We start from the raw sequence: 12314 nt of genomic DNA on the forward strand, positions 1-12314 counted from the left end.
TAAATTAGATCACCTCTCATAACGATTTTTTAAAATATCAGGATTCTCTATTCAAACATGTGTGCTTGTAAAAGTATATGTGAGGAAGTCTGCTTAAAATTGTGATAGTCATAAAAAGCATGTAAAAACCTGAGTCCCTGAGAGGAACGGTTCTACACTCTCAAACATAACTCTATATTAAAAATACTTTCTTTAATACATCAATGCAAGTTCAAATAATGTTGATCATGACAATCACTTCATTTAGCCTGTATACTCACATTGTATTGTTAGTAAGTTTAAAAACAACATTCAACTTGGCATTACTTCATAAACTTAACTTAATACCTTCATTTTTGTCAACATGTGGTTGCCTTTTTAAGGACCCAGCTAATTATACCTTTACCCAAACAATTGAGTGAGACAGGGCATGATTTAAAAACAAACCAACAAATAGGCAAAACTTTCAAATCGGTTTGCGTGTAAGAACTGAATAAATTTGACATACCATTTGACAGTTACTCTCATGTTAAACACATGCTAGGTTCAAATGAACTATACCTAAAGATACTCTTCCTAACATTTCAGATCATCTTTTACCGCCTCACAACAATGTATAACTTACAATTTCAACCAATTTTAAATATCTCAACAAATTGCCAAAGTCAACCGCTGTTAGACTTGATGTTCATCGCTCAAGCAGCTGGTTGGAGGCAGATTGGTGATAGGATGGTTCATTTCAATTGCTTCATCTCATATCTGGTAACCAGCTGAACCAGTTGTAACAACCAATTTTCATTTTCAGTGAACCGTCAGTTTTAAACATTACATCAATACCTGTTCTGAGATCAAAGTCAGAATTCTCAATTTAAAGTCAGAATTCTGACAATAAAGTGAGAATTCTCAGAATAAAGTCAGAATTCAGTAAAATGCACATGGCTATTTCTTGCGTAAAAATGTGTTAACAATGCTTGAAAAACTATTTAGACCAGTAAGGAGCACTGCGTGCATACACACATCTAGGAAAAAACGATGCCTCTTTTGTCTTTGAAGCCTACCGTTATGGTCTCTTTCATCTCTTCCCCCCTACAATAGCGCAGCATGTTTCATTGCAAATTCATTCAAGCAAATGCAAACCATGAAGAAGACACTGTAAACTGAGTGTGCTGTTCTAGGGGTGCATTTCCTTCCTTCATTGGAAAACTTGAGCAGGTAAGGAATCCTGACTTTATTTAGTCAAATTGAATTGGTTGTATTGTGTGTGTGCGTGTGTGTATTTATACACTTGGAAAGCAAAAGACACGTTCCTGATGTCAAGTGTATGTTTTAATTCATAGCGAAAACACTGCTGATTGATAACTTAATTATCAATTAATAATGAATCAATTAATTAATTGTAATAATAGAAGACAAATTATTGCTATCAGTGTGTTTGTGTTAGCATTTTCCAGCCTTATACATGGCGATGATGTGGCCTTTTGTCCTCCTGGGAGTGCTTTGTAGCATTGGTCCAGCCTGTGCTCTGAACATCAGCACTGATCGTGACCACTATTACGCCGCTACGGGCTCAAATATCACACTGGTCTGCCACTACAATCACACCATCTATCTATCTATCTATCTATCTATCTATCTATCTATCTATCTATCTACCTACCTATCTATCTATCTATCTATCTATCTATCTATCTATCTATCTATCTATCTATCTATCTATCTATCTATCTATCTATCTATCTATCTATCTATCTATCTATCTATCTATCTATCTATCTATCTATCTATCATCATCCACCCATCCGTCATGGCTCAGCTTCAGAAAACAGGTGAGCTGTGAATGCTCATTACCTTGGTCCTGACCAACTGTGATGTGATTTTCAGTTGACAGAAGTGACAAAATGGCTGCACCATGAGATGGCTAGAAATTTCAACTAGCTAAAAGTTTCAACTATAGTGGGCCTGCAAAGAACATTTTCTAGAAAAAATATGTTTGAGTTGACTTCCCCTTTAAACTATTGAATCGACATTTTCCCAATAAGTCACTTAATTAATGTTGGAGTCTGGTTTCCAGCACAGGGACAAGCACCTTAAACAATGGATAGGGCAACAGTTTTTCATCAGTTGTACTGGGGAGCCAGATTTACTCATGTCCACGCACTTTCTAACCAGATGTATGACAAAAATGACATTTGAAAGATGGACAAAATATATGCATATGTCTGCTTTTTACTGAACCAATGAACATCAAAGTATCTTGTTTTTCTCAGTTGCTTTGGTACACTTCTTCGATCAAAATTGAATCTCTCAAAACGGTTTGTCCAATTTTCACATCATTGTGTCACTTCTGCACATCAAAAAAGCCATTTATGATTTTGTACAACAACTTGCAAATGCTTTGGCACATACATGACAGTTATATGTACAATTCTCTGCTGTTCTCAACATTATCAGTTGCTTTTGTCAAGTTGATCAAAATACAAATATTTTAATGGGCCTCTGTTAAATTGTGTCACTCCACAACATCTTTACATGCAAAATGGCTGAGCAAGTTGTCATCATATGTCAAGCATATTCCTCTACATTTCCATTAGACATTTTTTCCCAGGAGGATATTGATTTCTTCTAACGGGGAATGTGTGAAGTATTTGATCAACCAATGATCAACCTGTCTTTAGACTTTTCACTCTGATGGCACTGACATGTTCAGTGACACAAATACAGTATTTACATTTGAGAGATGTACCAAGTATTTTGAGAAAGAAAATGCCTTTTGCAGGGGTCCACACTGGCGGAGCTAGTATTTTTTCCTTGGGGGGGCCATGGAGGTTCAAGGATATCTCAGGGGGTCAGCGAAACAAAAACATTTTTTTTACAAACCCCAAAAATTCTTCAAAAAACGCTGATAAACATTCAATATATGTCCCCTACAGGGGACGGGGAGAAATGTGGAAAATAATTCCCGGAACAAAACGCAAATGGTGTTTTGCTATTTGTATGAATTGTTTTGCAAAATGCACTTACTGTTTTGAAATTAAATTTTCAATTAAATTCAATTCAATATGACATCAATTGAATGAATTTGATGTCATATATATATGCTTAATTGACATCAGATGTCCGCCCATTGGGTAAGCTCCAAATAAAACTGTACTATGGCTGGGAAACATATGCACTGTAATAAACATACAGGCCATAAAAAAACAGATCCCAAATCCCATATGCATGTAAGCATACTATCATGCAGTCTTTATTTGGAATAGCTGAGCGATATAACAAAAGCTTGCTTTAATTGTGCTCTATAAAGCCGCAACCTACAGTACATCGCCCAGCAACTGCAGTGGAGAATATGTAGTGTCCTGCAGCTATTTGAGTAGTTTGTCCAGCTGAATGTCAACGCTGCTCTGCAGGATGAGTAAGCAGAAGTGCTGGTCAGGATGTGCAATGAATCTATCCTCAGTGGCACGCACTGTCATAACATTCTTTATTACTCTTGGCATCTTATACCTTCCTGATTTCTAGCAGCATTGCTTTTAATTCCTTACTCCTACTGAATTTGACCTACTTCTCATACGGATTTTCCCTCACGAGCAGAGGCAAAGAATTACCCTTCATCCCTTTATCTCCACCCGCCCTCACCATCCTGTGCTTCATGTCCACTCCCCTTCGTTCCACGTGCAGGGCAGATGGCACTGGACTTGCTTATCAGCTGCTGCTATTTGCAGCAATGCCTGAGGCTCGAAGCACGCCAGCTTGTGTGTATGCTGACTGCTGCCCAATGGGCAAAAACACTGCACACGTCATGTCTAGATATCTGGGCAGCAGGATGGTAGCTGGATGGCAGACTGCACAGAACAGATGACTGAGTGGTTTGCTCAAACCACCACGTTTGCTCCACTGACACATATCAGACTAGTGGAGGTTAGGGACTTGGTTTGTGATGATACATTGCTGTACACTGCTTGTGTGTCATTAATTAAATGCATGGATGCCTTTATTAAACATTTGCATGTAAAGCAGCTCTTTATCTGGATTTTTGTATAGGTTGTGTGCAATGGATATAACAAGTCTACTCACCCCTATTAAAATGGCAGAGTTAGGGTTTTGTGACATAAAAAATGGGACCAAGAAATAAAAAAAATATATAATAATAATAATAATAATGAATTAAAAAATGAATAAAAATCCACCACTAAGGTGACCTACAACTCAATTTTAAAAAAAATCTAAAAAGCTATTCTGCTCTCATACGTTTTTTTCTGTCTTTTATATATATATTATAATAATTCTGAAGACAGACACACCACAGTTATAACATGCACACTTGTGAACACATAATTTCAGTTGTTTATTTTATTCTTACTTCCCCTCACGGAAAGGTTTAAAAAAAATCAATTGAGTGTTATACTGTAGATCACATTTGTAGTGGGAAACGTTTAAAAATAATTTATCTTTATTTGGATTACAAAAACATGACATCAGAACAGCGGTGTGTACACATTTTATATCCACTGTATGTACAGAGGATCCTCGTTCACAAATGGCCGCTGGTTCATATTTTTTAAATTTGTATTTATTTATTTTTGAAGAGCTACTGCCTTGGTTAGCACATTATGATTTGGTTCACCCTCTGAGGCTGGAACTTAATCCAATTTCCATATTAAACCAATAAGCGTACAGGCGAGTATGTGAGTTTTCACCCAAGCAATGGGGGAACGCAACAGAGAAAAGCTTGCTGTCCTTGATGGCCTACCACTGAATAGAGGAGTAGTAGCTACTCACCAACAAAGAAATTGACGATTTAATCATGTACTTTTAAGACAGATGGATCAAAAATAACATTATTATGCATAAAAAAAAGACTGACCCTACTTGGGTTGGGCCAGTTTCATCCAAACTTTTGTGGTATTCATTTAACTCAAAAAGTTGGCTCAAATGAATAACCCACAAAACCCATTTTTGGGTTGTTTTGTACAAACAACCCCCAAAAGTATGCACAAAACCCAATTGTGTGGGTTATTCGTTTGACCCAGCTCTTTTTTGTTTTGGAGTGAAGCTTCTCTGCATGGCTGATGCAATAATGAAAATAAAAATGCTGTATATACTCTAAAATGCACAATAGACAGCATTAGTGACAATCATTGTCTTGAAGCATACTGAACTATCCTCCTCACACAAAGCGCACAGAGTTGGGCGCACGTGCTCGCTCCGTCCTTAACCACGCCCACTGCCTGCGTCACCGTGTCAGAGTATCCGCGGCTCTCCGCAGCAAGAGGACAGCGCCGCACTGCTCATTCAACAAGCGCGCACGGGGCGAGGCGGCGGTGCCCGTGTGGCCCTCATCCATCACCGCGATGGGAATTAGCACAGCGTTCTTTGTGAGACAAGCCCTCATCCTTGACTCCCTTAAACCGCTCCATCTCGGGACCCAGACTGTAAAACACTGCAACTGAGTGGCTTCTCTCCTCCATAGTGCACTGAGGAGGAGGATGACGAGCAGAAACACCCAGAGATGAGAAGTGTTTATCTTGTCAACTTGGACAAGGACGTTTGTTTGAGCCTCATCTGAGTTCTGTACATCTACACAATGTCCGCCATGTGTATTTCTGCAGTGGTGAGTGCATTCATTTGATTCATTACGCTTCTTGTTCCTTATCCTAAGGATTCCTTCAACAGATTCTCAGTTTAAAGGGGCAGTGCCTATTTTTTATTCCCACATCCTTTCCAGTCTGTTCCGGGCTGAGCTTCAGGGGCAGTGTTCCTACATGTTCATAATTTTCATTCACAATGACTATTTATCCCTCCCCTCCATTTGAACATCTCATCAGTATCCAGTCATTCCACTGTGGGCGAAGCAACACAAAAGATGTAACAGTGGTGTGCTTGTTTGCTAGTTGCCACATTGCAGTTGTGTTGACTAAACTACTGGAAATATCTGCCATTGAGTCCTAGTCACTCGTTGCTTGACACAACAAAGATATGGTCTGATTACTTCCTGCAGAACTGAAAGTCTCTTGAGAACCAAAACTTTTTTGCACCACTGTTGGTGGAACCCCATTGAAGTGAATAGAATTGCCTTTAATCCGTTGCAACATTTAAAAAAGCAAAAAACAAATCCTATTTGTTTTTCAATAAGCAAAAATAGCACTCTATAATACTGTACTTTACTAAAACTGAGAAATAACATAATAAAATACAATGTAAAGCTTTAAACAGTTTGTACATCACAATTTAAAGGTACAATTCAATTCGTAAGTAAGTAAAGTAAGTAAGTAAGTAAGTAGGTAAGTAAGTAGGGTTTTATTTTTAAAACGCACTGTGACAAAGTGCTTCACAAAAACAAACAAAACTTGTGACACATAGCTTAGCATAAACAAACATGTAGAGAAGGCAAACATGACATGAAGAGAATTCAACTACAATAGAAATGAAATAAGAAAAATAAAAACTGGGCATGGGAGCAAAAGGGAGGCCTATCAGTCTACAGAAGGACTTGAGGATATAAATGGGTTTTCAGGCGTTATTCGAAACAACGTTGTGTGAATTAATGGAGTCATGCAAACATCAATAAAGAATAGACTTCTACTACTCAGGAAGTTGCTGTAATATTAGTCATTTTTGTAGAGGATAAAGAATTTATGCCAGTGAGTATTGCTATATTACCTGTCTGCTCGTGTTATTTTTTGTTTAAATATCCGTTGCTTAAAAGGTCGTAAAACTGTGACTATCTATGCTAACCGTTTGCACGTCAAAGGCAATTTCTATGATGTTAGCATTAAGCTAGCCAATGTAGTTTGGTTGTAATGTAAATGCTGTACACAACGTGTAAAGTTTGGAGACTGTTTAGTTTGGCAGTAAACTTCAACTAGGTGTGGCATGAAACAGATTGAACCCTCTATTTTGATGAAATATACAGTAATTGCAAGATTTGCTGCTTGTTGTGAAGTGAATTGAACTGTGTTTACTGACACCATGCAGTACTATCTTGGAAAACTAGTGAGTCGGGTCACTGGTATCTCATGGTGTCACTGTATTGTCTTTTTTTGTTATGACACTGGTTGTTGGGTCTGTATCTTTGAATAATCATTTATTCCAGCTCAGTGAGGTCTCTGGAAGCTGGAAAGTTTGCAGTACAGGAAACCTCATGTGGTTTTTGTTGTTAATTCGCTTCGCACCGAATGCGGACTGCTGAGTTCTGATCAGAATTGGTCATTCAGGCTATAAATTCAGGTTTCAATTGTTTTATTCTGATGGATTGGCTGAAAAGCAGTGGCGGGCAGTCAATTTTCGACCTGGGTCTTCAGTGGGTATTCAGGCTACAATGCTCAATTCTGATTTTTGGGCGAAATCCGATTTTTTTGTGTAATCATTCACATTACATATTAATTGCAACCTAAGTTTAACCCAATGTGACCAGAATGCGCAGCAGAACTGACGATGTCACTCACAACAGAGTTTTTAAGTAAATATGTTCCAGCGTGTAGGGCATTACCTTTTTACAATCTCATATCTACAGAGGAGACGTGGTAGAAATATTTGATGATAAGCGATCATACCGCAGACGCATCGCATACATATCCGATTTAAATCCACATATGAAAGAGGCCAGGGTGTGGCATGGAATGAATACCATTATTATTAAAGCAAAAACACAATTAACTTTATCTTCCAATATATCACCTCCAAACAACTCCAAACATCTACACTACAATCTCACAGTTCACAATAAATATTTAGCAATACAATTTTAAATAAATCACATCATACCCACCAGAGATGCTAATGTAGAGGCTCCTGCTTGTCCGTGCATGCTAACTGTTCCACTCATACTTAACTAGTCTGAAAGTGCCCCCTCCCAAAATTTCCGTATTGAAACAAGCGAATCAGCAACAGTGTTTTTGACCTAGCCTCATAAAATCCATTTTTTTTTCCGAAAAGTGCGCCTTTCATCATGATCTGATATCGTCCTCCATCGTAAATCAAGCTTTAATACACATCAAGCTCAAACAATCAGAAGCTAGCCGAACCAATGAGATGACGGAAAGACCCACCTGTCACCGGACCTGCTCGAGATTGTGAATGTGTTGGGAACAGGGGCGGAGCCATGGGTGGGCCTGGATGTGCACAGGCCCACCCACATTGACAGACTGCCCACCCAGTGAGACTCATGAAAAAAATATATACTTTTTAGTCAATTATTAAATTATTTTAGAATTTGTGTTTTTTTTTTTTTTTTTTTTTCATTTTTATTGAATATTAAGGATGGTATAATTGTGCTTGTCTAAGGAAGATCTGAACTTCATATTATTCAGATTGTCATTTTACTTGAATATACGATGTGTCGAGACAGTGAGAGAAATATTCAGGCCCACCCATTAGCCACATTCTGGCTCCGCCCCTGGTTGGGAGAAATAATATGTGCATGGTAACACATGGAAGCTGAAACCCGATTGGACAAAAACTGTGCAATCATTTGTGAAACTGCCTAAAAACAGATGACAATATTCTATAAATGTGGCCGCCAATCTAATAGACACAGTGCCTCAATTACCACTACAACAAATAAGTACCTCGCTAATCAACACTTCCTTCGCCAACTGTAAAAGCCTTTACTGTTGCAAATACAGCAGATTTTTTTTCAATATATAATTTAGATGATTCCAGTTTACAGCTTACTTGCACTCCAGCAATGCCCAACAAAGAGGATGTGTTCCAACCACAAACCCCGTGTCAAGTCATTTGCACGATGGATGAGCACTTATCGGCTGCAATGTGACACATCCACACAAATAATGATCATTAGTCTTTGTCACTGATAAATTCACAGTGAGTGAATACAAACAGTCTCCTTCCTGTCCGAGCTGAAATGTGCTGCGACCACAGTGCAAGGATGGCCATGGGGCGACACACAACAACAGGTGCTTCTTGGTGTGAACAAGTGCATTAGGGGGAGGGGTTCCGTAAGTAAACGGGGGCACGTGCATGTTTCTATCCTGAACATGTGTGCATGTTAAGCCCTGCTTTAATTAGATAGTGATTCCCGCTAAATGTTATTCTGCCACCCACACCCAAACATGCATACGCACACCTCATTATGTGAACAGAAAACAGATTGTTTTCACTCACCACTCACCCTAAACAACCACTTTCAAACTTTTAAGACTCCAAATGCTGCACCATACAAGAATATTGGGCCAAACATTAGTAACCTTTGTCACACAGCTACATAGATCACGTGCTCGAGACAGACAGCCTGCCTGGACTGCTGACAGACTTAATGCGTTGGCATGTAGACTGTCAGTTCATGAGCCTGTATGCTTATTTTAGACTAATGTATTTGGTTTTGGCTTCGAGTGTGGGTGCCATGGTTTGTGTTAAGTTCTTTCACAACTCAGATCAGGCCCTCCTGTGTGGCGTGTGTGTGTTCTCCCAGTGCTTGTGTGGGTTTTCTCTGGGGATCCCACATTCCACAAACATGCTTGTTTTGGTAATTTTCTGTTGTCTATAAGCTTTTTTTTGTCTACAGTGTACCCCTGTTTATTGCATCAAGATATATGGGTACTACATTTCAAACCAACCAGTTTCATTTTAGAGGGGAAGTCAACCCAAACATTTTTTTTCAGGATATCTTCTGTGCAGGCCAACTAGTAGAGACAAGGCATTCTGATGAATATTCCATCTGATTAATATATACATTTGTGGAATATGAGTTAAGCAGCAAAATCCACCCGTTTTAGTCATCTCAGGGGGCGGCCATTTTGTCACTTCTATCGACTGAAAATGAGATCGCAGTGTCCCAGGCCTCAGATAATGACTAATCATGGCTCAGCTTCAGAAAACATGTGAGCTGTGATTGAGCCCTGAGACACTGTGATGTCATTTTCAATTGACAGAAATGATAAAATGGCCGCCCCCAGAGATGGCTAAAAACGACTGGATTAACTCTTACTGCACAAACGCAATATTTATCAGAATGTCAATAATCTATGTTGTCATAAATTACAACAACATAGGGTGTTATTTTTCTCATTTAAAAATTTTACAAATTATTATTATTATTTTTTCTTTTAGCCTTGTACGGATTAATGGATTTTCCATTCATTTCAATGGGGAAAGATGATTTGCTCAGACTCAAGGCACCACTGTACGTGACAAAGCAGTCCTTGTTGGAAGCCCATTGATTTCTCAGTGTGTCTCGGGACTGGTCTAATAGCCGGCGCCTGAGGTAGAATTACAGGTTGCTCTGCTCAGTTGCTCTGGGAAGGGAAAATTCAGGGGTATGAGTTGTATGAGGAGTACCGTATGTTTGTTGTGCTGGCATGCTGCACTGTTGCCCACGTGATGTAAACAAGATCTGCCTGACCAGCAACCACACCCTCAGATGTCTCTCTTCTCTCCTTGTCCGTCCTGCTAGCGAGTCACAGAATCAGCAGATTAAAAAGTTGCTTTTTACTATTGGTACCTAGTGGCTGCCTAGGTTGGCTGATTGGTTGGTCGTGTGAGACATACAGTATAGACAAAACATAGACACAACATTGAGAGATAGGAACAAAGGCATGCGGCAGACCTGACTTAATACCTGATTTTCTGTGAGCAGAGGCTCCAGATAATGGTTCTCTTCCCATTACAAATAGCAAAACACCATGGTTCCATGAGTAGCAAGTGTAAATGGTTGTCTGTCGACTCTATTTGTCCAGTGATTGGCGGGTGACCAGTCTGTCGACTGTATACGTAAGCAGGAAACTACTGGGGTATAAAAATGCCTTGGTTGCATTTTGTTCAACTTCCCTTTTTGTCTTCCCACACTTTTTAGTGTATGGTTGCATCTTTTCTCCTTTCCTCTCCTACATTCCCTACAGCCATACTAGCAACAGTCTTGTCAGATTGCCATTACATCATCTTCATTGTAAGCCAACCTGTGAAAATGGCAGGTATAGTAATGAGGCGTTAAATATAATATATGAACTAAGAAAAATGACAAAAAGTAATAATACATCAAAATATGCCATAAATTAACAAGAGAAAATCAGGTGTTGTTTTATGCAGTGCTTTTCAGATATGTCAGTGGTTGTGGTTTGGGTGTCTGTGCATAAGTGGATCTGTCGGTGTTCTGTGAATGTAAACACACCCATATCAGAAATGTGTCCACCTAAAAATTTTAGAGGTGAATAGGCAGTCAAAATAATAAAGAAATTGAGTATTGACATTAAATGGCATTGTGTACTTGGAAAGAGACTATCGCTGAACAATTTTGAAAAATAATACAATTTATGTTTATTTCTTCAATATAGTAATTGTGATTTCTTTTGCAATTACTGTTTCAAGGTCCTCCTCTCATTAAGTTTTTGAGCAGGCACTAACAATGAATTAAAATGTATTCGAATGCACAATCGGTTTAGAAATAAATGTTTTTGTCTGATAGATTAGGTTTATGCTAAAATAAAGGCGAATGAATCATGAATTAATATGAAAGACTGTACTACTTCAATTAGAGTTTTTAACTTACAAAACACTTGCAGTCTTTTAAACATTCACAATGCAGAGATGGGAAATTCAGGTCCAGAAAGTAAATACCCTGCCACAGTTTGGCTATAGCCACAGGTGCTTCTACAGTCTGCTACTGCTGAGCTTCATGGGTGGCAGGTCAAAGGGATAGAGAGGCTGCCTAGCAATTGGAAGATAGATAGTTGAAGCATATTATTGTCAAATGACTGACCACATGGAAACAGTTGCAGTATCTTGAAAAAAAATCGCTGGTGTCATGAACAATTGTCAGGGATTTGGATTGTGGGGGAAAGCCAGGCATGGGAGAGAGCATGCAAACTCCAGATAGAAAGATCCCAGCTAAAGCAGATCTAAGCCAGTAACTCACAAAGCATGACAAAGCATTGATAATTGGATCAAGGATGAAGCTGTTCTTTGTAGTTTGGATTTGGCTGGTTGACTAATATGTGACTTTCTGGGTGGGCCCGGCTGGCGCGTGTGCCTTCTGGCTTGCGACCATGTTGGACTCGCCTGAGGGAGCGTGCCCTGAGTGGATTAATGCGCTGTGCTCCGTTCCTGTAAAATAACCGCTGTGTCAGCTGCGTCTGCAGTATTTGTGAAAGAGATTTCCTGTTTGATACTAACACATCTTCTGTTCTCCAATCTCAATTGAAAATTAAAGGCAAGGCTGGATGTGTTGTTTTGATTCACAGCTTACAGGAAAAACCACTGGGAGCATCCATTATGCCATGATCAAATGATTTTGTTAGACACTCCAGCACTGTTGCTCTGAAGAGCTGGCTGCTTCCTTAATCACCCGGCTTAATTATGACTCCTGTTTCAGGACAAAGATT

At 39.1% G+C, this 12314-nt stretch overlaps 1 protein-coding gene across 1 annotated transcript in view; it reads left to right on the forward strand.

Annotated features, from left to right (window-relative positions):
- Positions 1-1103: 1103 nt before the first annotated feature.
- tnfrsf21 (tumor necrosis factor receptor superfamily, member 21) overlaps positions 1104-12314 on the forward strand; it is a 35085-nt gene continuing 23874 nt past the window's right edge. The window contains exons 1-2 of the mRNA XM_086018312.1: positions 1104-1191; positions 5450-5590. Coding sequence (XP_085874438.1) covers positions 5564-5590 — 27 coding nt within the window. The 5' untranslated portion in view covers positions 1104-1191; positions 5450-5563. The remainder of the gene's footprint in view (positions 1192-5449; positions 5591-12314) is intronic.

The sequence above is a fragment of the Filicampus tigris genome, chromosome 20 (assembly GCF_054856515.1).
Source record: "Filicampus tigris isolate MCC_2025a chromosome 20, RoL_Ftig_1.0, whole genome shotgun sequence".
Classification (NCBI taxonomy): domain Eukaryota; kingdom Metazoa; phylum Chordata; class Actinopteri; order Syngnathiformes; family Syngnathidae; genus Filicampus; species Filicampus tigris.